General features: G+C 42.6%; 1 protein-coding gene across 3 annotated transcripts in view; it reads right to left on the bottom strand.

The window, feature by feature from the left end:
- The window catches only part of SMOC2 (SPARC related modular calcium binding 2), a 1,727,408-nt gene that overhangs the window by 1,075,751 nt on the left and 624,008 nt on the right, over positions 1-27,649 (bottom strand). For all 3 annotated transcript variants that reach the window (XM_086927096.1, XM_086927097.1, XM_086927098.1), the window contains one exon: positions 3,423-3,473. In XM_086927096.1, the coding sequence (XP_086783222.1) occupies positions 3,423-3,473 (51 nt within the window). The remainder of the gene's footprint in view (positions 1-3,422; positions 3,474-27,649) is intronic.

Raw genomic sequence — 27,649 nt, 5'->3', positions numbered from 1 at the left:
CTACTCTATTTTGAGCCAGCTGAAAAGCGTTAGCAGTGCGCCCTTTTGCACACACCGCTTATACCGCTTATGATTGGCTTAAACATCCCGACCAATAGCTGGGTTGTAGATGGGAGTTTCCTCCCAGGTCCGCAGCGTCTCCCTAAATACACTCACATTACGTGAGTGTGTTACCTCCCCCTCGGCTCAGTACACAGACCCGAGGCAACGACGGAGAGGTAGGGGGTTTCGCTGCTCGGCCTTTGGAGACTCTATGGTTTTTAGCCAACCTGGCGCTTTTTCCTGACATGTATCTAGCGCAAACATGCTGTTTTTCGCTAGGGTTTTCTTAAAACAACCCGATGGTTTAATAATTAACCCTTCTGTTTAGATGAGGTTTTAAACCTCTCTGTGAGCTGTTTGTTAGGGGTCTCTCTAATAGATCTGGTTCTATTTGTCCGCCTCTCTGGTTTTGCTGTTTGGAACTAGTTTTTCTAAATATAGTTAACTTCCGTTTCATGCACTTCTTTACAGTGCGTGGCCTCCTTCCTACCTGAGCAGTCGCCAGGCGAGGTGAGGTTTTCTCTCCCTGCATCTAGGGTGAGTGCTGAATACAATAACCTTTTTCAGCTCATCAAGATTTGTGTATAACATTATGTATATATCCTAACATGATGTTTTGTTTTTTGTTTCCCACATTAATTATACAGGAGAAGATCCACCTTTTTCCTTTGATTCCACTGGATATTGGGTGACTATTCACGATAAGTATGTGTTGCGGTAGCTCATTATGGTCCTGAAGAAAGCCGTTAAGGGCTGAAACATGTCGACCTAGTAACATTCAAGCTAGATAGCAAATCATTTTTTTCATGCTATCAGCACACTACTTTTAATCATGCCAATTTGATGGTCAACCCCAATAAAGTTACCTTATGACATCAAATTAGGCATTTTTAAATATTAGGAGCACTTTTTCTTAATTTTCTGCACTGCAACTTCCTTTGGTTTCGGCCTGTCTGCTCACATCCTGTCCTCTGTGGTTTGGATGGCTCGACCTCAAGGGTCCATGATTAGGCAACCTTAGACTGCGGCTGAGGATGAGCCTACAGGACACCTTGTTTCCCACTACCCAGATGACGATACTCCGCTTTTGAGTGGGCTGATGGGTACTTTTTTCTGATCTCAGATCTTCTCCTTTTCTATTTTCCCTTTTCTTTCTGAGTTGACACAATATTGTCTCCATGTAAGATCAACAGAGTGGTCTACGTGTAAACCCCTTTTTTGGACACCGCTTGGGTCCTCTTTTCCACATAGACTGTAGGTACCTCCTTGGGTGTTTTGCTAGGCTGCACCATATCCTTGGTAATATGGTGCAGCCTAGCGTTTCCGAAGTGGCGAAGAGAGGCGTTAAGCCAAAGCGGGTAACACCTCTCCTCGCCACTTTGTTGGTAATATGCCCCAGGTTTAGAAAGTGATGTGTGCTTGTTTCCTTCCCGTCTATGCTTGAAGATAAGGGGACTCCTGGCGGGGACGATTAAGTTCCACAACCTTGCGATTCCAAATGTATCTTTGTGTAGTCCGGCTTGGCTCCCAGCATCTGGCAATCGTTAGGTGCAGCAGGGGTCAGAAGGAAAGAGGTACTGCATTTAAAGCTTCCAATGAAATATTCCAGAACAGCAGCTAAAACTGAGCTAGCAAAAGCGGGCTGAAGCCCTTGGGGTTGGGCTGAGGATATATTTGCTGAATAAACAGCAGCTATCGCACCAGCCAGCCCTCTCCCAGCAGGAGCATCTTCAACAATGCACAAACTGAAGCTTGGGAAGTATTTCGAACAGCAGGAAGAAATTCATACCTTAAAAACATGTGTGCCAACAACCTTAGACCTCATGTTACCGATACATTACGGTGGTCCATGGCTGTAATAAATATTTCCAACTATGCGCAGTGCGTGCATTATTACATCAATGAATTATTGATTGCAGGCAATACAAAATACTTATATTTAATACAGCATGTAGTTCATAGAAAATATGTGACACTTAAGTGTGTATTCTGATCTTTGTTTGCAAGGATAAAGTGATGGGGGGACGCCACGAGGAGCACGTGACACCGCAAGACAGACAACGACATACTCTTTTTTACAGTACTTTTAGAAACAATAAACAAGGTGGAAAGATGAAAGGAAAATGGAGAGAGAAGACTGCAGAGTTCTTGTTGCACATCTCTGTAGCGTTCACACACAACATCTAAGTCTGCAGGGGCTTTTCACAAAGTGGAGCACAATACAGGCTGTTAGGCTCAATCAAACAAGTCGGGCAAGCTGCGCATATTGTTAATATCACGCTCGGTTGCCATTGTTTATAAAGAAATGAAGCGCTCGAGTGGGGCGAGGTGCACATTTTGCAAATAAAGGCGTGTGTGCCATTGACTGCTACTCTGAGGAAAAGAAACATGCGTGGCCACTATTGTTGAAGCATGCTGCACTGGCCAAAGAAATAAACATGTAGATGAAAAGGTGCAAGTTGGGCGAGCCGTGCATTTGGAAAATATTGTGCGGCTGCCATTGCTAATAAAAATATAAAAGTGGGCGTTAATAAAAAATTTAAAGCGGGCGATCCTTGCTGAAACATAAAGAGCAGCGCCCGGAGGAAGGCGGAAATGAGGAGTAGACGGTCAGCAGGGAGTGGAAAAGTAGACACTGTTGCAGGAATGCATGTTGTGCCTGCAAAAAGAGAAAATCATTCAAGAAAATAGTGCTCACAGACTGTAAATTAAGCATACTGAGTAACAACACACGTAAGACGGCCAGTCTTCATAGGAGGTTACAAAAGGAGAAAAGGCGGTACTAAGGAGGGACTACTAAGCCTATTCACGAATCAAAAGCAACCATTTAGAGAGGACAGAAACAGGAGCCAATTGCAGACATAGTTGGAAAATGGGCAGAGCTTCAAGTCCATATCTTAATACAGCATGTCTCAAAGAGACAGCGTTAGCGCTGCCTAAGCGAGACCTAAAAAACAATGACAGAAGGAAAGTGAAAGCCCTGAGGAACATGGTTAGGAGGACAGGGAGCGAAAATTTGCAGGGCAACTTCTTGATGCCCAAACAGTAAGTGAATAATGTAATCTTGATAAACAGCCCACCCAAGCAATGGCAGACTATGAAAAAGACCAGAGAGTCAACAACTGGAGGGGGGTGCCTCATGGGCCACTCTCTCTGAACTACGCCATGTGTAATTTTTGAGAGTACTTATAACATGAAGTCTCTTTTCTGTAGCAAGATGTGAAAAGGGGATAGAGCTCTGATTACCGCTATCCCTAAATCTTTGTACAGAACATGTAATCCAGTCCCTGAACCGGACTCAAGATAATCTGTTATTTTATACAACACAACGACACACGTAGTTGCATTACTAGCAAAGATTTTCTAATATTATCACTTACCTTCTTCATCACCTTGAGGTTGCGTCTCCAGTGCCGGGGCTGAGGCATCATCTTAATAAAAGATAAAATACTATTACAGATGTGTGTGTGTCTTGCAAGTGTATTAGTGCAGCTCAGACAAGGCAAATTAGGAAATAATGCTTTCAGAAACAATAAGGCAAATGTGTACATAGATGGGTCATATTGGACATATTTCATGTAAAAACTCTGCATACTGTGAATTTTAAGTATTATTTCAAAGCACCCCTGCTCTGCACATGGAGCAGGTCAGGGGTGGAGAGGTTTGCCCACTCAAGTGCTCAATGATTGTTTGCTCAGGCTGCCCAAAGCAGTTATTCGGACTTCCCTGTTCTCCAAGCAGGCTGCATTACAGCCTGCATGGAGAACAAACCCACGCATACAGCCCATGAATGAGCACTGTGTCACTGCGCTCAGACCAAAGACAATGCTCAATTGGTGCATTGTGATTGGCTTAGGGGTGGGAGCCTGGCTGCCTGCTTCCTGTTCCTGGAAGCGGACTCAGGAGAGCAGGAGCACGGAAGACATGGGACTCAGCCTCGAGCTGTTTTTTTCATTTCTAATCCTGCTCCCCCTATGTGACACCATCCTGCGAGCCACCTGTGACACCTCCAGCGGCCACAGCACCCTTCCCCCCCCACCACCAGCGAGCGATGCCGGCCCTACTATATGCCTTTACAATGCGTGATTTAGATCACATGCTATTACAAAGCGGTCGTTACAACGACCACATTGTTACATTGCAAACTATTACATTGCAAGTCTTTGCTGTAGGGGACGTGCTGAACTTAGGAACAGTAAAAGTCATTGTAATGACTTGCAATGTATTGGTTCGCGTTGTAACAAAGTGGTCTTTGTAATGACCGCGTTGTAACGACATGTGATCTAAAGCATGCGTTCTAAACACTGTTTCCCTGCCGGCTGCCCCTGAGATAGATGTATATATTTTGCTCATTGTGTTCCAAAGTCTCCCTTTCAAAATTCACCCAGCATTAGAAACTTCTAATTGCTTGTCATCAGAGGTGGCTCTTTTTATATCGCGTATGAGCGTCGCACCACTGCTTTCAAGCAGTGCGAGAAGAGGAACCATTACATTATAATAACTTTCAGTTGTTATCATGTTATGTTTCCTTTACGAGGCGGGAGGGTTGACGAGGCTTCTCTGCACATGGAGCAGGGCAGGGGTGGAGTGGTTTACCCACTAAAGTGTGCAATGACTGTTTAGTCCGCCCTCTCGGGCCGCCCAAAGCAGTCATGTGCACTTCCCTGTTCTCCATGCAAGCTGCATTACAGTCTGCATGGAGAACATGCCCATCCCTACAGCCCTCAGACCAATCAGAACGGTCTGAGGACATTGGAGCATTATGATTGGCTTAGGGGTGGGAACCTGCTTCCTGTTCCTGGATGCGGACTCAGGAGAGCAGGAGCATCCGGTTTGTCTCTCCTGTTCTTGTTGCCTCTCTGCGGTTGGTCTTCGGACTCACATGAGGTGGTTCCTCTGTGTCGTCCTTTGTTTTCCGGGCCAGTTGGTGGGCTGGTGGTTCAGTTGGGGGTTTCCTCCCTTTCTGGTTTAGTGGCTCTGGGTTCCTCTTCGGTGACCTGTGGCTTGGTCTTCTTCGGTCCTGTCTATTTCACCTGTGGTTGGCCCCCACCTTTGTGGTTGTCGGTGTTGCCCTTGGTGTGGGTTGTTAGGGCAGGGTCTTACCTGTTGGCCCTGTTTGATGGCTTTGGGGGATTTGCCTCTACCCGCTCTTGATGCTGTGCCCTGGTCTATTTCGGAGTCTTGCTTTTTCTTGGGCAGGGTCATGTTGTTGGCCTCATTTTGGTGGGAGAGGATTGTGCTTTCCAGGGTTCTGCCCTCTGGTTCTACCCCTGCCATCACCTGTCCTGGTGGGGTCTGTGTATCTCTGCCTGGTCCTTCTGATTGGTCTTCAGGCAGCTGATGTTCTGGTGCTTGTCATTTCTGCTTCCTTCTGGCTCCATCCCTGCCTTTGTTGGGCGGGGTGCCGGGTTTGTGTCCCTGTGTCACCTGTGTTTGGGGTGGTTGCCTCAATCCTAGCCCGTAGGTCTGTCCCTGTGCCCTCTGCTCCTTCTCCTAGTTTGGGTGGTGTGGGCTGTTGTCAGGTGGTTGGTGCTGGTGGTTCCTGCATATGGTCCTCCTCTGGGAGTTTTCAGTGGTGGTGTCCTCTGGGCTCACTGGTGGCTGGGTCTGTTGGGTTGTGGGGAGGGGGTTGCTCTTGGTAGCTGTTCCCTCTCTTCCTGGTTTGCTATGTGTTGGCCTGTTCTTGGTTGGGCCTCTGGGTCAGTGTCTTGGCTCTGTCAGCTGGCCCTGTCCACTTGTGTCTGGGATGGCCTGCTGTGGGCCTCCCTGTGTGTGTGGGGTTGGTACTGTGGTTGGTTATTGCAAAAACCACAGTTGATGGACAGAATGCAGAACAATGTCATACATTCACCCCAGTACAGAGATCTGGGCCTAAATCCATCGTTTTTTTGCACCACAATTAAGATGAATTTGGGCCCAGATCTCTGTACTGGGGTGAATGTATGACATTGTTCTGCATTCTGTCCATCAACTGTGGTTTTTGCATTTGTCACCCCGAATGGGATGGGTATGCTCAGACGTGAGTCCCATGCTCTCCATACCACTGGATTCAAGCAAGCCGGGCTGAAAATGTCTGGAATGCCAGAAACCGGTCCTCGGAAGCTTGTTTCCGGTCCAGGGAAGGCATGGCTTGGCAGTTCGGGCTGCACTGTTCCCATGAGGCACTGGGTCAGACTGATTTGCATATGGCCTTGTCTGAACTGGGGTGGTGTGGAGTGCAAAAAAAGATGGATTCAGGCCCAGATCTCTGTACTGGGGTGAATGTATGACATTGTTCTGCATTCTGTCCATCAACTGTGTTTTTTGCAACTGTGGTTGGTTATGTCACCTGCTTGTCTCCTGCTTTGGGCTAAGCCTGTTGGGTCTTTTCCTTACTTTCCCTCGGCTCTCTGGTGAGGTTGTTGTGTTTTTTTCCCCGGTGGTGTTGGGCACTCTTCCCTTGTTTGCGGAGGCTCGCTCTCTGTCGGTTTTTGCTGTGGAGCTGTGTGGTGTTCCTGGGCTTGGTGGTTTTCTCGCAGGGTGGGCACCCTTCTGGGCTTTGGGCCCTGTGAGTGTTTCCGCTGTTCTGGTCTGCCTTGTGCTGGTTGTTTTGGGAGTCAGGGTGCTTAGGACCCTCTGGGGGTTTGCCTTTGGGCTTGGGGTATCTGTGGTTTGCCTCCTTTTTTGTCGTGGCTGGTTGTCTTTGCCTTGTCACCTTCAAAGCTGGCTCTCTTCCGCTTGCTGCTTTTAGTGATTGAGTCGGTGGGGCGTGGATGCCCTGCTTTTTCCCCCAAGGTTGTTTGTCTTCCTTGGGGTGCTGGTGCATTCTGCTTCTGCAGTGCTGGTTCTTTCGGTCCTTGGTGGTGATCCCTGTCGGTGTGCCACTGGCTTCCTGGTGGTCTCCTTGGGTCTTCTTCCATTTGTGACTTCTTTGCTGTCCTCTGTTGGAGGCAGTCTCTGGTGCTTCTTTGGCATGTGCTCCTCCTCTGTTGAAGGTTCAAGGGTGTTCCCAGTGTGGATATGTGCTGGTGTTGGCATTGTGGGTTGGCATGCTTTTTTGTTTGCCTTGGTCATCTCCGTGTATTTAGGGGGGTGCCACCTTGTTGTTTGGTTGGGGGTGTTGAGGGCTGTGTGCTCCTGCCTGTGTTTTTCCTGTGGTTCTCTTGTTGCTTCGATTGTGATGCTGCTTTTCGGTGTGGTGTCCTGGGTGTCCTGGGTGTTCTTGGGGGTTTGGAAGGCTGAGTTTCTCAATTTGGTATGTTCCACAAGTAGGGAATGGGACTGGCACTGGAGGGACCTGGAGGTAATGCCATATTACTTACCGGTAATCTTCATTACGCCTGGTCCCATTGTCCACGTCCCATTCCTTATGACCCTCCCTCCCTCCCGGCTTTCCTGTTGGTGGCTTGGAATTTCAGGCGGAATGCTGGGTAGGTACTGGTTAGGTACTCCCAGTAAGAGGGGGTTGGGTTAGGGGGTCCCAGAATTCTCCTGTTCTTTTTTCTGTCAGGGAGATAGTCACCTCCACATGTAAGGAATGGGACAGGGACAACGGGACCAGGAGTAATAAAGATTACCGGTAAGTTAAAGGGCAATTACAGACAGCACATCTTCTATTCAAATGGCCACTAAATTTGCATAGACAAGGTTTCCTGATAAGACTATATAGTGCACGAATGATAATGTGTGGAATTCGGATTTTAGTGAATTTTTATCATTTATGGCTCACCAAGTAAAGTTTCTTGCTTTGTTTTGATCCTAGCAAAATATTTGTTCTTGTGTAAAAGTAAAAATCAAAAGCAACCACGCATATGGCTAGAAGATTAATTGGGAGATACAACCTGTCCCCAGAACCTTGCTTTAAAACAGCAACATTGGAAGATGGAATAGAGGAAGGCTATTTCTAGTAGTTTCCCAGCCCCAGGTCATGTAGATTTTTACCATACGCAAACTACTGGATCTTCTGGGTGCTGTGTAAGCTTAGAATATTAATAAGACCATTTCTATATGATTGCAGTTTCTCAGTAGACCATATACGGACCCAATAATGTATAGGCCTCAGTCCAGCCAGCTCGGAGACAGACTTGAGCTGGAGATCTAATCTCAGGGGGACTAAGGGGGTACATCCTCCCATATGCACAAGAGCTCTTATAAAATTGTTCTCACTAACTCCCAGGGAGTCTATAGAGGAGTGGCTCCATAATTCTGCACCATACAGGATTGCACTCTTACCTTGAGCTTTACTCCTGGGAGAAACTGGTACCAGGGGGCCCTCTTGGTGAATGTGTGGATGGCCACGGCCCAGTAGTCTTTCAAAAGTGAGTTCTTGGAGATCGATGGGGTCCACAATCTAAAATTAGACAAGCTCAACCCCAGATACTCGAACTCCTAAACCCCCTCCTAAGCTTCCTTCCTCAAACTTATGTTTCTTCTAGCTCTCTTCACTTTACAATAAATTATCTGCTTCTTTTTACGTGCCTTAGTTGCATGGCTCGTAGAACAGATTCAATCTATCGACAAGGGTTTGCAAGTCAAATCTTGTTTTAGAAAGTAAAAAGTGCCATTTGCAAAGAAAAGGGTTGCAACCCTCTGGCCTGCTCGATTCAGAGAATTTTTTGCACAATTTATACAAAAAATTCCAGACAACTATTAATTTAAAAAAGAAAAAGGGTTGGGGACAAAATACAACCCTGACAAGTCCCTTTCTGTTAGTTCGCCACTGGGGCCCCAGCAAACCATTGCAAAATCCCCCTCATGGATGAGCACAATGATATTAAGCAAGTTGCAGAGAATTCCCAGCCTAAAAATCAGTAGCGGCTGCTACCTGACCCGTGTGGCGGGGGGGGGGGCCTGCGGAGGGGGAGGCGTGAAGTGGGGCAAAAAATAGGAAAACTAAACAAACAAAAAAACACTTACCTTAAACCCCCGCCCCCTCTCCTTCGTCCTCCATCCCTCCGACATCTTCTTGCACTCCGGCCAGCAGCCGGAAGCACCTGCCTTCCCAGCCTCTCAATAGCCAATGACAATGCTGCTGTGCAGCGTTTTGATTGGTCTGAACGCTACGGATCAGCACTTAGACGGGGACTGGGAGGGTTTGCATGTTCCTCATCTGGCTGTCTAATGCAGTCTGGTGGGCGACATGCAAAGTGTGCAGGACTACTTAGGACTGATAGGGCCGACCAAGCAGTCCTGTGCACTTAAGGAGTGAAAAACACTCCTCTCCCTACTTCGCCACCCTCACCCCTCCTGAGAGCCCCTGAAGTATATAGGAAAAATAAAAGGATAATGACAATAGTTATTATCATTTTATTTTTCCTTTTTTACAGTGAGGCAATGCCTCAGCGGAGGAGGCGCCACTGCCAAAAAGTACCTCCCATAGTTTCCTTTTAGGGACAGATTAAACGCAGATCGAAGGTCAACAAATGCAACAAAGAGTGCCCCCCCCCCTGCCCCATCAAACACCACAGTCTTCCACTTTGTCATCAAAAAGCGAAAGACCTGATCAACTGTGCAGGTCTAAGATCTGAATACAGCCTGCAGGTGGGAGATGATCTGGTTATTGTCAAAGCAATCCAGTCATTTTCTCAGAACCTACTTGCAAAGACTTTTGGTAGATTATCTAAAAGCCTAATAGGGCGGTAGTCAGCCGGAAGGTTAAGACTTTCTATTTTAAAGTCTGGATCGATCGCAGCCCCTTTCCACATAGCAGGCATTGCAGCACCAGCCACAATTGTATTGAAAACCACTTTAATATAAGGCACCAATATGTTTAAATCAGATCTAAGAAGATTGGATGGGATCTTATCCAATCCGAGTGCCTTACCCTGCTTCTGAGAAGAAACTGCAGCAGCTGTCTCAGCAACAGTTGAAACAACCTGTGAAGATGGCAACTCAAAACTAGACAGCTCCTTCCTCATTGGTATTATGCACTGGATCTAGGTAAGGCGAGTGAGATACTCAAAGTGCGCAACCCACTTGCTTGACTGGATAGAGGACACTGCAGGCAAATTTCCTCCAGCCTGACTCAATATCGGCCCAAATGATTTAAGACCTTTATTAATGGATGCTTCTAAAAGGTCATCCCATTTTTAACTCTCCAAATTTTCTTTAGCTGATTTTATTGCAACCCTACATTTAATTCTAGACTCCCTGATCCCAGGCCTAGCTCCTTTCATTAGTGCTTCAATAAGATTATTATTTTAAAATATTTGTACAGTTCCAAGTTTTGCTGTGTGTTAAAATAAAAGCTAACCTCCCACATCCTTTCCTTTCACAAGATTTGCCACATAGGTAACTTTACAAAATCCTCTCATTTTATAGTCAGAGAAAGAAAAGTAAGCCACAATCTGTGTTAAAAGAATGGAGCATCTTTATTGCTCAATCAACTTCTGAACTCTAACATGGTTATTTAGTGAGTGATGCAGCAACCCCCAACCACCCTGCACCTTCCTCTCAGCGTCTATGTGTGCCAGGGTTCCATGATGAATACTCTGCTGTTTCTTTTTTCATAAATGTCCCAACTAGCCCCCTCTTCCCACATGTTCTTCTCTGTTGAATCTGCGTAGATGGCAGCCCACAGCTCTAAGAATTATGCTTCTTCCATATTTACTTTTAAATTAAATGTGGCAACATTGACTTATGGCTGCCAGAGTGTGGCAGTTGAGGTGCTATTGTTTCCCTTTACAAGCTCTATTTGACATTCCTTTGTAAGGTCCAAGTATCTCATTGAGGCTCTTTCTATCTATCAATCTGTTTAATTTCCTGTAGTCTGTACCTATCAATGGCAAGATGGCTGCCATTCCAAGATGTCTACACACTAACAGGAAGACAGAGACAGTTGGTTTTCACATAGCACATGAATCCCATAGCCAGGTGTACACAAATTCAAACTGGATCACACAGAATTCCTCCATGAAAAAAAGTCCATAAGCAAAATGACTGAGAGCACACCAGATTTGATTGAAAAAAGTCATGTTGTAGATTTATTTGAAAAGGTAATGGGTTAACGTACGGGAGATCCAAGTACAGCCAGTGATGATATGGCTTAAGCAGGCTGTCTGCCTGATTAGTCAATGAGGACCAGGAATACACAACATCTGGTGTGGAAAATTTGGGAGTATACCCCATATCTGGACCCCATAGTCCAGGGAAGGAGCTCTCACATAGCGGCGGAGCGTTACCAAGAAAGCCCCCAGTTGCTCAGGCTGAAGCTGCAGAGAATCATCCAAAGAGGCTGACCCTTGGACCCATTGAGTATTTATAGAAAGACACCCATCTCTGAAGAGACAGAATTGAAGGGGTGTAGCTTGCCCCTCCACCACCCCCCTTCCTCCATCATGCCACAAAGGGGATGAAGTATGTGGTGAAGGTGTCCAGTCTGGTAGGCGAATGCTGCACTAAGCTGATGCCTGTCCATGTTGTTGCCCTGCGTGTGACACAGGCTTACACATTCCGTCAGACCCCAAACTTTACAGGAAAGCTTTGGAACCCTCCCCCTACCTTTCTGTTGCACTTGGTTCAAATTCTTGTTCACCCTTTTCTAACACTGAACAGAATGTGACAGTGGATCAAGAGGGTGAGAAGTTGGCCTGATAGATGATGTCTCCAATTCTGGGGGCACCTTGTATCAGTCCAAACAACACTTATGGTGTCTGGTTGTAAGTCAACCTTATTAGACAAGCTATCCTAGGGGTAGCATGGACTAAGCAGCCTTAAAGGCTTAACTCAAGAGGTCGTGTTAAGCGAGCTGTTTTACCAATCACAATCCAGTAATATCAAAAGAAAGGACACCACACAAGTATATATTATAAAAATATATGTATTTATTGCTAAAATAATCCTCAGTACTCTTTATGAGCAAAGAGGCACAAGCGTTTAAACAAAAGCACAGTTAACCATATGAAAGTTGCACCATTATGGATGAGGCCGGGTGGCCACTCAAACCATATATAAAGAAAGTAGTATAAGAGATACCAATCGAACAGTGGTCAGGCCTAGGGCCTGGGGAATCGCTGGGACTGGTCGGGACTAGCAATGCTGAAGTCGGGAAAAGCCTGCGGGACTCGGGTGCAGCTCTTAAAGAACACGCATGCACCAATGCAATGTCAATGGTGCGTAAAAGTTATAAAGTTACAGTTTAAGGAGACTTCCGCTTAACCTAGAAGGATGAAACTTTAGACACATACACTAGAGGTGTGTACCAGTGTGGGAACACCGGCGTTGTTGAGTTACCTCACCCACAGGAAGCGGGTGCATAGGGTCGAAGTTGTGTCGGGTTTCGTCACGCAGGTTGTTGGTGCTTGAAGCTGAAGAGGCTGCAGGCGATGTGAAGGAGAAGTGCCCGGTGTGATCCAAGGGTGGATCAGAGTTGTAGAGTAACTGAAAGCAGAGGGGACAGAGTCTGGGTCACTCAGGAGGGACCAGAGTGGAACCAGGACGGAACCAGGCAATGTCGGGCGCAATCAGGTGGTTGTTGAGGAGTTTCTCTCCACTGCCACGTGGGCTCTAGGGCATCTGCGACGTCCAGGAGCGGGTCACGAGCTGTCCCACAAAGGCTCTCGCTGTTGGCGGTGTCAGCTTCAGGATTGGAGCAAACAACACTTGGCAAGAGTAATCCATGCAGGACTGGAAGATTGCTTCTCACTCGGACCAGGGGGGTCAGAGCGGGTGCTCCTTTTCAGAGGAGTGGGTGCAAGTCTGGGGCAACCAGAATCACAAGTCGTATTTCAAGTTTCACCGGCACAGGGGCCACAAGCCAATGGGCAAATGACCAGGCCAACGCATTGAGCCAAAAGATGCAGAAGGGCCCCACGCAGCACTCGGTGAGTGTAGAGGGGTGAGCTTCAGTGCAAGAATGGCTCAGGGCTGGCGCTTTTCAAACACCGTTGTACAGCTTCGAGGGTCACTCGTGAGCTGCAAGGTCAGCGTCTCGTGGTCTTTTCAAGATGGCGGGCCCCACGCTTCTGGTCGCCTCCACTGGTCTCAGCTCTGCAGGGACTGTGGGTCGGGCTGGTAGAAGGCAGGCAAGCTTGATCTTGTCGATCTCTGTTGCTCGAGTTCCGGCAGGAACTGCAACAAAGCAGATGTCGAGGTGCTGGATGGTACCTGTTTGCACAGGGTGGTCACTCCTTGACCACAAGGGAGATTCTTCAGTCTTCTACGTCGAGTAGGATGTCGAAGGGTCCATAGTTTCATTTATTAAGTGTCATCAGGATAATCTGAATGCTTGGGCATTGCTCCCACTCTTATACCAATCTGGTGGGCTGGATTACCTGCTAGGTCCCTCCTATGGGTGGGACCCAGGAAGGGGGTGGTTACACCCCTTCCCCTTTGTCCAGAGTCGCACTGGAACTGGGGCTGGTGTGCCCCAGAACTGGTTTGACCGGGTTATGCAAGGGGAAGCTTGTGCTCCCCAGGCACTGTCTGGTTTCTTTCAAACCTCCCTGCTACAATCCACTATCTCCTGTCTGGGGTGGTGTGGCACCTCCCTGTGACAGGAAATCCTTTTTCCAGGCCTCCTTGGCTGAGTTTCGGTCTGCAGCAGGAGGTCAGACCCGTGTCTGTGGCAGAAGCATCCATTTTGTGGTGCTGAGGCTCCTTTTAAAATCAACAGCGTTTTAGCAAAGTAGCATGTCGTCCCCTCTAGTGGGGTGGAATGCTATCCCCCTCAACAGGACTGTCGAGGGGATAGTATTCCAATTCGTATGACACCTTACACGACATGTTTTGATAAAGCCAAACCAAAGTTAACATATAACTGCGAGGATTATAATGCACTTAATGGTATATGGTTTGGCATTATCCCGGAACAGCTAAGGGAATTGGTCCCAACAGCTGCGACAGGCTCAGCTCATGCTAGAGCACCATCTCACATAAAACCAAGCACTCTCCAGGATTGTTAAGGCCTGCCATAGGAGTGACTGATAGGTATATATGTGTCCAGATAGGTTTAGATATAGGCATACTATATCTAAGCAAAGGGTGATTACACCACCTTGCCCCAGCTGAGTGTTCAGCCAGTTGTGTCAATTTTGGATAGCCAGCCAGGGGTGGCAAAAGATATGCTGCAGCCCCTGGTAGGCCTTGGATGCACCTATGCCCTGGGCACCTATAGTGCACTGTACAGGGGCTGATAAGGTGACCCAAACCAATTTAGTTATGCACCTAGGGTACATGGAATCCATTTTACAGAGAGAGCAGATAGCCTGGGGCCCTGATTAGCAGGGGGCCAGGCCAACTATGTCCAAAACCAGCTAAACACAAGGCAAAAAATCTGGGGTAACCATAGTCAGGTAGCAACCTTCCTACAAAGAGACTATGCATTAATACACCCTGAATGGATACTGACTTTGCAGTAAATTTATGTGGTCCTACTTCAATATATGGAAAATGGTCATTAGTTGAACAAGCACAGCTCCCTTAGCATCTCCGCTCTAAGAAGACTTTGAGAGTCAAGTTCACTGTTGTGCTCCTGAATTGAGCTTCAATGGTTTTCAGCTGACAAAGAATAATACTTCCAGGAAAGTATTTATTTGAATGTATGGAAGTAAAACTAGTTGGAAAGCAACACAGCACTATACAAGCTATGGAAAATGGAACTTGTGATGGTGTAGGCTTGGTGGAAGAGGTTATTGGGGTAGGGAGCTGAGGTGTTGTAAGAGGGTGGATGCAAGGCGTCTTGAAAAAATCAGTTTCAACTCTTTACTGAATTTCATTAGGGGCAAGGTGGATCTGCACAGAGATTACATTCTGGTTCCTAGGGTGTTGTTTAAAGATGCCACTTTTTGACCTGGAGCCTATAGTTATAAAATGTTATGTTTTGCAAAGACCTCACAAGAGGAGGAGGTGGGTTGCAATTTGAAGGACACAGTAAATGGGATCAGTGTCAGTCTGGAGAGGCTATAAAAATGTGCAGCTGCAATTGGGGTATTGTGGTAGTCTTGGGGCCTGGATTATGGTTCTGAACTGAAATCTGATCTAGATAAATAGGGTTTCTTTTTAAAAAATAAGATTTGTTGCAATATACCACAGGATCTGGGTTTACTTGGCACTGAAGAAGTTGAAGGCACTGACGATGTTCAATTAATGCTAGGAAAAGAGGGTTAATAATTGTGACAGTGCCCTGGACTTGACCTCACCTTGTTTTTTGTTGCTGGTGGTGATGAGTTTCAATTCTATTTTAGCTAGGGTAGGATTGAGGTTGACAAATAACATCCAGATTTTGGAGAGAAGACATTCTTTTAGTCAATGGATGACACTGCTTGATGCGGCTTTCACCTCGAAAAGGTGTTGACTGTCCTCATTTTTGGCTAAGACTACACAGAGGACTTCATTTAGAGGTGGAAGCACACAAAAAAGGATTCATCCTTTTGGCAAACCGGAAGTGACTTTAATTCTATGAAAAATGATATATGCCATTTGCATTAAGCGGTAGCAGTCAGAAAAGTAATGGGTGAACCAGAAGAGCACAATGACAATGTATCGCATAAGGGAAAAAAGAGGATGTCCTCATGGTATGATGTGGGAATGACACTGTGCACCACTTAAACCGGCTTGTTTGGATTCCACAGAATGACCTGCACCTGGATTGGATATCATGCAGGAGATTCTTGTTAATCAATTAAAGTCTTTTCTTTCCATTCACAATAGCTAAGCTGCTTGGCAGTGTTAATTGGGGAACATTCTTTCAACAAGGTTTTTAGGACATTTTGCATTTATCACGGATTTGTTTACCACATGTTTTTACCACATATATGCCTTTACAATGCAAGTAAACAGGGTTAACAACGCATGCGAAACAACGCATGGCGTTACAACGCGGTTGTTAGAACGACCGCGTTGTTAGTTCGCATACCATTACAACGCAAGTCGGAACAACGACTTGCGTTATAAGGGGCAGTTATAAGGGGCAGACGGTTTTGGATTTAAAATCCAACACCTTCCCTACTGTCCGCACAGACTGGAGTTGGAATAGTAAATTATACTATTCCAACATCCAGCGCCCCTTCCAACGTAAGTCATTGTTACAACTTGCATTGTAACGGTATGCGAACTAACAACACTGTTGTTGTAATGACCACGTTGTAACGCCATGCGTTGTAAACGCATGCGAAATAAGGTGGCAGCATATTCTACAATGCATGCATTTACGGTAGGTTGAGGGGTGTGGGGATCGCCCCCAACAAATACATGTTTATATATATATATTTTTTTGAGAGTAGGGGTAATAACAGCAACATTTTGAAACAAGCCAGTGTGAAAGCCTCTGGGACAAATAGGAGGGATCTCCTTGTTCCCAAACAAAAAACTGAGGCACCTGATGAGGTCCGTATGATAACGGAATTTAACACCAAATCAGGCGAAATAGTGAGTATTTTTCAGAAACACTGGCACATACTCACTGCTGACAAGGTCCTTAAGAAAAATCTGCCAAAGAGACCTTTAATCACTTACAAAAGATGTCCATCTTTGGCAGACCATTTGGTCCATAGCCATTTTAGATCTTTGGCTCAACCCATCAAAATATCGAAATCGGTTGTTTTCTTTCCCTGTCTTAAGTGTAAGGCATGCAGATTCAGTGGCAAAATATCTGAATACCCAAATCGCACAGGCGACAACAAACCCAACATAAAGATCAAGCAGTTGCTTAATTGCAACTAGAGTATACTGTATACTGTCTCACCTGTCCTTGCAAGCTGCGATATATCGGCAGCACTATCAAACCAGCGAAACTAAGAATTCTTGAACACATGCAGGCGATTACAAACAAGGATAAAGCATATCCTGTTGCCCGACACTTTGCCGAACACCATCAGAGCAAGTGGGAAAAACTTAGTTTCTATTGCATTGATCAGGTCCCCAAATTAGAACGTGGAGGTGATAGAGACAAGTCCCTGCGTATTTTGGAGTCCAAATACATCATTAGCTTAAAAACCATGATTCCGTGGGGTTTGAACAATAATGAAGAACTTTGGGTTCATTTATAACCTGTGAATTGTCTGGGATGGGTGGAAAAGATGGGAAGTAGATGAACTGAAATCATATAACATCTCAGTTTTTTCCAACAAATCAGTCATGCCTGAATAGCACTGTTTGCACTGTCGATGAAATTGCCCATTCAGGGCCGAATAACTAACATTAGGCATATTGAAAAAAATGATTGTTGTAAATATTTCAATTGCTGATCACATGAATTTTGTTGTGTTAATGAAATTTTTGAAAAAAATACGTTTTTATAATATAACGTTACTATTTTTAATGAGCACAATGCACTTTCACATTAGTCACCATGTTATAGCCGGATATTTCAATGTAATTTGCACATTATAAGATGGCCGCCAAAATGCTAAACAGATAATGTCCTCCTTTTATGTTTATGACATGCATAGCAGGCCAACGGCTTTAAATGGCGATTTCAATTTTGCACTAACGTTACACTGACGAATCCTGCAAAGGCGAAACGCGTCTGTAAGGGGTGAAGGGGGTCTTTTGGTGTAAATAAAATCTGTGAACCGGATACCAGTGTGCCAGCCAATCTTTTTCTGATACCTTCATGGGACTACAGAAACGTGCAGCTATATATATATATATATATATATATATATATATATATATATATATATATATATATATATATATATATATATATATATATATATATATATATATATATATATATATATATATATATATATATATATATATATATATATATATATATATATATATATATTACCTACTGGCGGTCGCCAGTAGGTATATATAGTTAGGATTTTTTCCCTATGGGATTTCTGAAAATTCTATGCCTAATAACGTTTGCGTTTGTGGACGGAATTGGCTGAAATTTTCAGGAAAATGGCACATTTTGTTTCTGAGCAGCCCTTGAAAATTTGGGGGGGGTTTGTGGAGGGGGGGCCGAGAAAAAAGGGGGGTCCCAAAACGCCTTTTTCCCATGTTAATTTCCATAGGGCGGTTGGACTCACTTTTAGCCCGAACGGCTGAATGGATTTTCACGAAACTTGGCAAAATTGTAGGGACTGTTAGCCCGATGTGCCTTTGCTAGGTCTCAATATATGTGCTTCAGTGGATTTTGAGAAATTAACGTTTAAATCAAGATATATATCTGTAACAGCGCTCCGGGCAGCGATCCGGTTAGCGAACCTTTCGCGTATCGGAACTTTGCGATGCGAAGCTGATTGGCCCTCCGGTGTCTGTCAACATTCTAAACAGTCCGGAGCGGCCGCCATCTTGTCTCTCTGTAGGATCGAGAGACAAGAGGAGGCCAAAACAAAGGGGGAAATTACCATAAGGGGGCATAGTAGATCCTCGTTGACCCCCTAGGTTTTATGTGGAGGTTTTAAAAGGGCCTAGGAGGGTCCAAAAAAAAAAATTAAAATTTTTTTTTTTGCGTGGTAAGCGCCAAGTTCGCGAACCGGAAAGCGTTCTGGGCAGCGAACTTTATGGATAAAAGAATGAAAGACTTTTCTAATACTGTATGTTAATTATTTGTTGGTTTTGTTGATTTTTTTTTAATATTATTATTTTTTCAGCAATTTTTTATTGTTGTGATTGTGTTTCAAAATTTAATAACATTTCTTACATTTAACTACTTTATGAATTACATATAAAAATGATTAAAGACTCAAACAATTTTTTAATATTACATATAATTTTATTTTTCGGATTGTTTTTCGAAATTTAATAGAACGTCTAGCATTTCACTGTCTGATATGTGTTCTTGTTCAGTGAACATAAGTTCAAACATTTGACCGTCATCATAATGAAGTAAATGATCCACTGATTCCACACATTGAACTAATTCATGGTCCCGTGATTGATCCATGAAATCAGAGTCTTCATTGTTCTCAATTTCTTTTTGTGTGTTGGTCTCCAGAACAATTTCGAAGGAAACATTCTGCTCACCTTCCATTTTTTTGCTGTAATTTGCATAAAAAATAAATATATAAGTAGAGATAGGGCACTGTTGGGTTTAAGTTCAGACAGGCACTTGTGAGTTTATACCAGAGAAGTAATCTATGGGCACTGTATGGTTTCAGGCGTGAATTAGTACTATTAAAAAGTGCCTGTGAAGAAGCCTAAGTAAATTTATAATTATACCACAGAAACCTAAATCAGTCCATAATTATAATAAAGAAGCTTTTCTCAATGTCTAACTCTTACAGAGGGATAGTATATAACTATCTGAAAAAGTTTACCATATTTACTTATAGTGCACAATATACTTCAGTTTTAAAAATAACAACTTACCTTTAGAAACAAGTTGATGTTATTATTGATATTCTAAATGATATATACAACAACAAGTAGTAGTCAAAATGGCTGTGTTTCCTTCTCTCCCTTTATATATATACAGGTATATAACCAATCAAATGTCAGGTAATAAAAGTAGAAAATGAAAGTAACATTTTCATTGGTTGTCAATTCCAACACTTCAGATGTGTTTTGTGAAGTAATTTACCTCACGGTACTTGGAGAGGTCTACAGGCTAAATGGCTAAATGAAATTTCAATGAAATTTGTGAGAATGGAAGGGATTGTTATGTAGTATGAGCTAATGTATATTTGGTGAGAGTGTCTCTAGTCGTTTTTCTGTAAATTACTTTCCCACCTTTTTTTTGGACCGCTTTCCGGGAAGCGGCCCGGTTAGCGAACCTTAAGCGTCACGGGAGTCCACCATTTTGTGTATCGGTCGCATTAAGATACAAGATGGAGGGCAAATAATGTTTAGAATGGGTAGAAGGGGTCATGGTAGACTTATCTTGACCCCCTAGGTTTTCTGAGCGTGGCTGAGGAGGCTTATATGTGCGGAAAAAAAAACTTTTTTTAAAAAAATTCCGCGAGGTTAGCTTTCGGTTAGCGAACCGGGTAGCGCTCCGGGGAGCGAATTTTGTGGAAAATTAGTGAAAAAAGTTAGAGAAAAATAATAATTGTGAGTGATCAGATGTAGGGTAGCTCTGAGAAGAGCTTTTGGGTTTATGGTACATTTAGGTACTTATAAGTAGGTACCAATGCACAGTCTTAAATTCAGAATGAAAATTCTGTTGCCCTCATCTGAGAAGTGAACTCCATCTCCTCTGTAGATATCTTGCATGTAGTAACGCAAGTTATTGTTGTAAAGAGAGCCCATTCCATGGTCTCTCATGTAAGCTGAAACAGATTTGTTTACATGCTTCCTCGCTTTCTCAATTTGTGGACAAAATTGGTTGGACCACCTCCATTTCTGTCTTTGGCATATATTGGAATATACCAAGGCAGTTTGAGGAAAAAGTGCCATTAATTGCTCCAAGGTGTCCTTTAAAAGCATTTCCAGACCTACCCCTGTCAAAGTGCCCAAATCATTACCTCCACAGTGCACTATTAACAGGTCAGGTTTTGGCAAATGCATAAAGGTTTTCACCAATGGTATCAATTGGTGACATTTTAATCCTCTTTGGCCCAACCACTTAATTTCCACATCTTGTAAATTGAGGTTGTGTAAATTTCTGCTCTCAGCATACCTTTGAGCCCAGTGGATGTAACTATGTCCAACAATCCAGACGTTAAACATGGTGGAAGAAGGTTGTTCTGCAGTCAGATGAAGTGTGGTAATGAAAGGGCAGTTGAAACAGTAGGAGTTTCTAAAGAAAAAAAACTGTGGATTTACAATGCTAATGATTCATTAGCAGTGATTGGTGCATTTCCATTTCTGAAAACAGAAAGTTAGGGTGCATGGATGTGTTCTTTGAAAGATGTAATTTGAATGGTCAAGGAAGAAACATTTAATGAAAGATTGCACTGGATACGCAGGTGCACTGAGAGTTCAGAGTTCAATTGAAACATTGTTGTGTGAATTTGCAAACATGAGAGGTCTTCCAGGAGGTGGTTGCTATGGAAACAAGGCAGACAGGGCAGAGGGGGGAAGGGTTTTGATTTGAAAAAAGTGAGGGAAGAGGTATGATTGGCTAATATGAGAGATATGTGAAAAGAATATCTGTATTTCTGTGCTTTCAATAGCTGCAGCCTTTGGAGTGCATCCTTTTTCTTCTGCTGAAGACAATTTGGTGTATTTCTGAGACTGTTTTCAAAACTCAAAAAATATTTGCTAAGGTGAGAAAAGATTTATTTAATTTAGATAGAGAATAGTATGATTTAAGGAGAAAATGATGAAGAAAGCTGTGTTTTTAAAATGTGGTTTTGTCTCTAGTGATATACTAATAGAATTAGTTTCATAGAGAAATTATAATTGCATATTTGGTGTAACATTCTGGCATGCAGTAACACAAGATATTGTGATACATGGAGCCCATTTCATGGTCTGTTATGTAAGCTGAAACAGATATGTTGCTTTTAAAAACGATTTAAGAAATCAATTACATTTCTGGATATGTACTGCTAGAGCTTCATAGGTTGTTTTGGGCCATATTTATAAGGTATTTGAGTGTCTAAGATGTTATGTTCGCCTTTTAAAATGTAAAGTGTTCCTCATGGGGCAAGTGTCTTGTAAATACGCTCCCACTTGTGCTTGGCAAATTTAGATTTTGATTATGGGAGTTACCTAGCCATATTAATAGTGTCCCAAAAATGGTGCTAGGGCATTCCAGAAAACACAATCATGTGTCTCAAGGACATTTTTAGTCATTTCTTCATGACTGCAGGTATACAATTGATTTATATGCTGTGTTTAAAAACGAATTTTGAAATGAATTAAATTTCAGGATATGTACTGTTAGAGCTTCATAGGCTGTTTGGGGTCATATTTAGAAGGCATTTTAGTGTCTTTGATGTTATTTTTCCCTTTTTAAATGGAAAGCGTTCCTCATGGGGCCCTGAGCAGTTCTTAGCCATGTTATTTAATAGGAAGTGGATAACATGGCTAAGAGCATTTGCTGGAAAATGCATGAATATCGCTGACTTTTCTGCGATATTATGTTTACCTTTCAAAATGTAAAGTGTTCCTCATGGGGCAAGTGTCTTGTAAATACGCTCCCACTTGTGCTTGGCAAATTTAGATTTTCATTATGGGAGTTACCTAGCCATGTTAATAGTGTCCCAAAAATGGTGCTAGGGCATTCCAGAAAACACTTTCATGTGTCTCAAGGACATTTTTAGTCATTTCTTCATGAATGCAGGTATACAATTGATTTATATGTTGTGTTTAAAAACGAATTTTGAAATGAATTAAATTTCAGGATATGTACTGTTAGAGCTTCATAGGTTGTTTGGGGTCATATTTAGAAGGCATTTTAGTGTCTTTGAAGTTATTTTTCCCTTTTTAAATGGAAAGCGTTCCTCATGGGGCCCTGAGCAGTTCTTAGCCATGTTATTTAATAGGAAGTGGATAACATGGCTAAGAGCATTTGCTGGAAAATGCATGAATATCGCTGATTTTTTTGCTATATTCATGCATTGTGGCCGTTTTTTTTCACATTGCTTCATAGGTTGTTTGGGTTCATATTTAGAAGGCATTTTAGTGTCTTTGATGTTATTTTTCCCTTTTTAAATGGAAAGCGTTCCTTATGGGGCCCTGAGCAGTTCTTAGCCATGTTATTTAATAGGAAGTGGATAACATGGCTAAGAGCATTTGCTGGAAAATGCATGAATATCGCTGATTTTTCTGCTATATTCATGCATTGTGGCCGTTTTTTTTCACATTGCTTCATAGGTTGTTTGGGTTCATATTTAGAAGGCATTTTAGTGTCTTTGATGTTATTTTTCCCTTTTTAAATGGAAAGCGTTCCTCATGGGGCCCTGAGCAGTTCTTAGCCATGTTATTTAATTGGAAGTGGATAACATGGCTAAGAGCATTTGCTGGAAAATGCATGAATATCGCTGATTTTTCTGCTATATTCATGCATTGCGGCAGTTTTTTCCACATTGCTTCATAGGTTGTTTGGGTTCATATTTAGAAGGCATTTTAGTGTCTTTGATGTTATTTTTCCCTTTTTAAATGGAAAGCGTTCCTCATGGTGCCCTGAGCAGTTCTTAGCCATGTTATTTAATAGGAAGTGGATAACATGGCTAAGAGCATTTGTTGGAAAATGCATGAATATCGCTGATTTTTCTGCGATATTCATGCATTGCGGCCTTTTTTTATCACATTTGCAAGCACTTCTTAGCCATGTTATCCAATGGGAGGTGGATAACATGGCTAAGAGCATTTGCTTCAAAGGTTGTTTGGGGTTATATACCATTTTTGGGAAATTATTAACATGCCTATCTAACTCCCATAATCAAAATCTAAATTTGCCAACCGCAGGTGGGAGCGTATTTACAATAAATTTGCACCATGAAGAATGTAAAATAGCATACTAGATACTCAAATAACTTATAAATATGACCCAAAACATCTTATGAAGCACTAGTAGTGCATATTTCCAGAAATGTATTGGTTTTCATTTAATGATTTACTTCATTGGTAGGCCTTCACATGATTTTTTACCTTGGTTTTTTTCAGTGAAAATCTTATCTGCAACCATGTGTTGGCCTCACCTCAAATAAACAAAACAGGTGATGGACTGAATGTGGATCAATGACACACATTCACCCCAGTCCAAAGATCTGGGCCTAAACAAACCTTTAGATAGGCTACATCTTATCGTCATCCTGAATTAATGATTTAAAATATTAGGGAGTGATTTATGAGTGTTGTATGCCTGTTTTGTACCATTGAGTGTCATTTTTGTGATGCAGTGCTGGTGGAAAATATTTGCTATGTTAAATAATTAGTACGGCATTAAGTTTTAGATGACTGTTATTTATTTACTGTTTGGTAATAGTGGTTAATAACATTTTATATTATATTTTTTCACAGATTCAACTGCAGATTCTTTCATAGTTTGGAAAATGCCTTCCAGAAGTCGAATACGAAAGGCTAGAAAACGTCAAAGACAGCAGGATGATGTTTTATTGCAGCAGTCCTCTTCCCCAAATACTTGTCAAAACACCAAGAAAGGTCCGGGTAAGAGCACGAAATCATTCTTAAGAAATATTTGTAGTAAAAAAAATTTTGCTCAAAAAAATGTTTCTGTTCACAAAAAGAAAAGTAATTTAAATGGAAAGGAGAGACCCATCACAAATGTTACTGGTAGAGGAAGAGATAACTCTGTGCATGATAGTAGAAGGAAACAACAGTTTAGGGACATTCGACAATGAATGTTCCGTAATAGGATATTAGTTAATTTATTGAAAAATATTAAAAAGAAAGGCCAACAGAAAGCGGCATTTTATAGGAAGAAGAAAAATGTAGAGAAAATTATTGATCATGCTTTTGAAATCAAGCGAAAGTTGTTTATTTTGGTAATCAATAGAATTAGGAAACTAAGCAAGGTAATTTCTGATTTCAAAACAAAAAGTAGATGGAAGAGAGTAGTAAATCGTACTAACTTTTGTGAAGTTTTTTCTGGAGAATGGATGCATAGTTCAAGTTCTGAGGCATTTTTTAATGAGGAGACTTATTTTCAGGATAATGATTTGGTGCATGCAGTTGACATCAGTGGTCGAGCTTATGAAGTGAAGGATGGTTGTCCAGTTGAAAAAGAACAACTTGTGACAACAGAGACAGAAGAGGCGCTAAGTGATGAGGTTTTAGGAAGACGTCCTAAGGGTCCTGTGTACATTTGGAAGTGTAGTTCTATTTGCAGTGTGCGACAGGTTTCCATCAATTTGCTTTGTGATTTTATACGGACATTTAATAAGAAAAGTTTGAAGCAGAAAATGAAGTTGTTGCAAGATTTAGATCCTTGCAGAGTGAGACAAATGACAGGTTTGCGTGGTCATTCACTGGCTTGTCTTTCCAGGAGAGTATGCCAGAGTGTTTTTCATCATTTCAGGATGCTAGCAGTGCATCATAATAAAGTGAGAAAATTAGTGAGAATGTTGTATTATGCTAAGAGTCCAGCAATTATGCTTAAACAGTTATGTGCTGCTCTTTTGCATGGTTCTGAAATAGATGTGAAGAATCTTTGTGAAGAAATTGAGTTTTGTTACTTTGGTAGTAAAGATGAGAATGTTCAAATTGACCCTGAAGTAGAGGGTAATGTGGAAGATAATGTACAGGTTTCCAGTACAGATAATTTTCAGAAGGAAATTGCCACGTTTCAGATGAAATCAAGTGAGAGGCCTAATTTCACTTGTGTATGTTGTCGACGCACTTATTATAAGAATCAGACTAAGGTAGTGGATTTATATGCAAAAAGTGAAAGGGAAAATAATAGTGAATGGAAGGATTTAGCCACATACTTGATGGTAGAAAATTATTTTGATTTGGGATCGGATCAACGTGTGTGTACTTATTGTTGTAATAAATTAAACCAAAACCAGATGCCTGCTAGGGCAGTTCATAATAATCTGGAATTGGTTGAGATTCCTTCTGAATTGAAGGATTTAAATACTTATGAATCTATTTTGATTCAAAGTATCCATCCCTTTCAGGCTATTGTAAGAATGGAGCCAAAGACAGGGAAGTTGCCTCCAGCAGATTTACAGAGAGGATTAAAGGGAAGAGTTGTTTATTTGCCTCTAGATTTGAACAAAAACATTAACACAATTGGAATAGAAAAAGTGGAAGAGGAACCTCTGGTTATCTTGGTTAATGGGGTTCCGACAAAGAATAAGAAAATATGGCAAGATTTAGTGGATGTTAGGAAAGTCAAAAAGGCAACAGTGTATTTGAAGAAAAATAATAAGTACTATAAGAATGTATATGTTGCAGAAGAGGAAGTAAGTGATGAAGAGGATAGCGATTTGTGTGCTGGCCAAATTGAGAAAGTAGAGGCCTCTAAAAGTGAAGAAATATATGAACATTATAGTGTTCATCCTTTGCATTCCAAGGAAGTCATGGGGAATGCTATTGAGTTGTTTCAAATGAAACAAGCCAAAGGGAGTCCCATTAGTGTTTGGGAGGAAAGTTTGGAAGCTCGGTGTTTCCCACAGCTATTTCCCACAGGTCAAGGAGGAAGATATGATGAGCGACCTCGTGAAATTCCTGCGTCTGAATACCGGACTTTACGATTGTATGCAGAAGATCCTAGGTTTCGGCAATGCATTCCCTATTTGTTTCATCTCCTGTTTGAAAGCGATCTGCCTGGACTGTCATATGCAGTGAACCACATCTTAAAAAGTGGTATACAGATGCGAAACATCTCGGCAAGTGACTTTATGCATAAAGTCAATGTCCAAGACAGTATTTTGGATTCTCACTTAATTAATCTCATGGCGTGTCAGCGTGGTACTAATGAGTACTGGTACCGTCGTCATGGTGATTTAAAATGTATGCTGAGGAACTTAGGAACTCCGACATGGTTCCTCACTCTGAGCTGTGCCGAGTATGGCTGGGATGACTTACTTGAATTTCTACGAGAGGCAAATGGAAATATTGAAAACATTGAATTCAAGACACCTGGAGAACTGTGTTCTTTGGATCCTGTGAATGTATGCAGGTACTTCAATCATAGATTTGAAGCTATGATGTCTTTCATCACAAATAAAAAGAATCCACCTCTTGGAGAGGTGTTGGATTTCTTCTGGAGAAAGGAGTATCAAGCAAGAGGTGCCCCTCATATACATATGTTGCTGTGGATCAAGGATGCACCTAAATTTGGAACAGATCCGGATGACTTAGTGATGAATTTCATCGAACAGTATTCTACGTGTGCTGTTCCAAACGCAACGGAGAAGAAAAGTCTAAGAGAACAAGTTCTACGTTTCCAAAGCCATCGTTGTGGAAAGTACTGTCGTCGTAAATTCAGAAACAAGGACAAGTTCTACACCAAATGTCGTTTCAACTTTCCACGACCGGTGATTTCTAAAGGAAGAGTGAACAGTTTGATGTCTTCGCTGCGACATAATGTGACGAGGAAATCACCCAAGAATACATACAATTTGAAAAGGAACGAAGAGTCCAAGTACATCAATGACTACAACCCAGTGATTTTGTCCATGTGGAATGCCAACATGGATATACAGTTTGTGGCTGACAACTGTATGGCTGTGGCTCGGTATGTGACATCTTACATCACCAAAAAAGAAAAGACCGAACTGAAGGATATGTGGGAGGACATTTCCCATGAAAAGAGCCTCAGCAAGAAGTTGTACAGTTTCAGTCTGAAGATGTTGTCGCATCGAGAAATCGGAGCTTACGAATGTTCTGATCGATTGTCTTCAGCAAGTCTCTATGCCAAATCCAGGAGTCTCGTTTGGGCGAGTCTTGGTCTTGCTGCAACGCGAAATCGAGTTCTAAAACCTGTTCGGGAAATTGAGTATTTGGCAGAAAAGGAACCAAACAGTACCGACATTTTGAAGACCAACATGTTGGATACATATTATCCAAATCGAAGCAGTCACCTTGAGAATGTTTGTCTATATGAGGTTCTCCAAAATTATATATTCAAGAGGAACATCAAAGAAGATATTGAGAAAGGAGTGTATGCTGTAATTGGAAGTGAGGGATGCCTGGTCAAGCAAAGAAAATGCCAATTAGTAAACCATCGAAAATTAAGTGGCGAATCTCCAGAAAAAAAGGAGTTTTTCTATTTAGCACTTTTGCAACTTTTCAAGCCTTGGCGTGCAGAAGAGGAACTGCTTGGAGATTTCCTCTGTTACGAAGACTCTTTCAATGCAGCCAAGGAGTCCAT

Source organism: Lissotriton vulgaris, chromosome 6 (assembly GCF_964263255.1).
Source record: "Lissotriton vulgaris chromosome 6, aLisVul1.2, whole genome shotgun sequence".
Taxonomy (NCBI): domain Eukaryota; kingdom Metazoa; phylum Chordata; class Amphibia; order Caudata; family Salamandridae; genus Lissotriton; species Lissotriton vulgaris.
The sequence above is the reverse complement of the archived record's forward strand: the minus strand, read 5'-3'. Positions and strand labels throughout refer to the sequence as shown.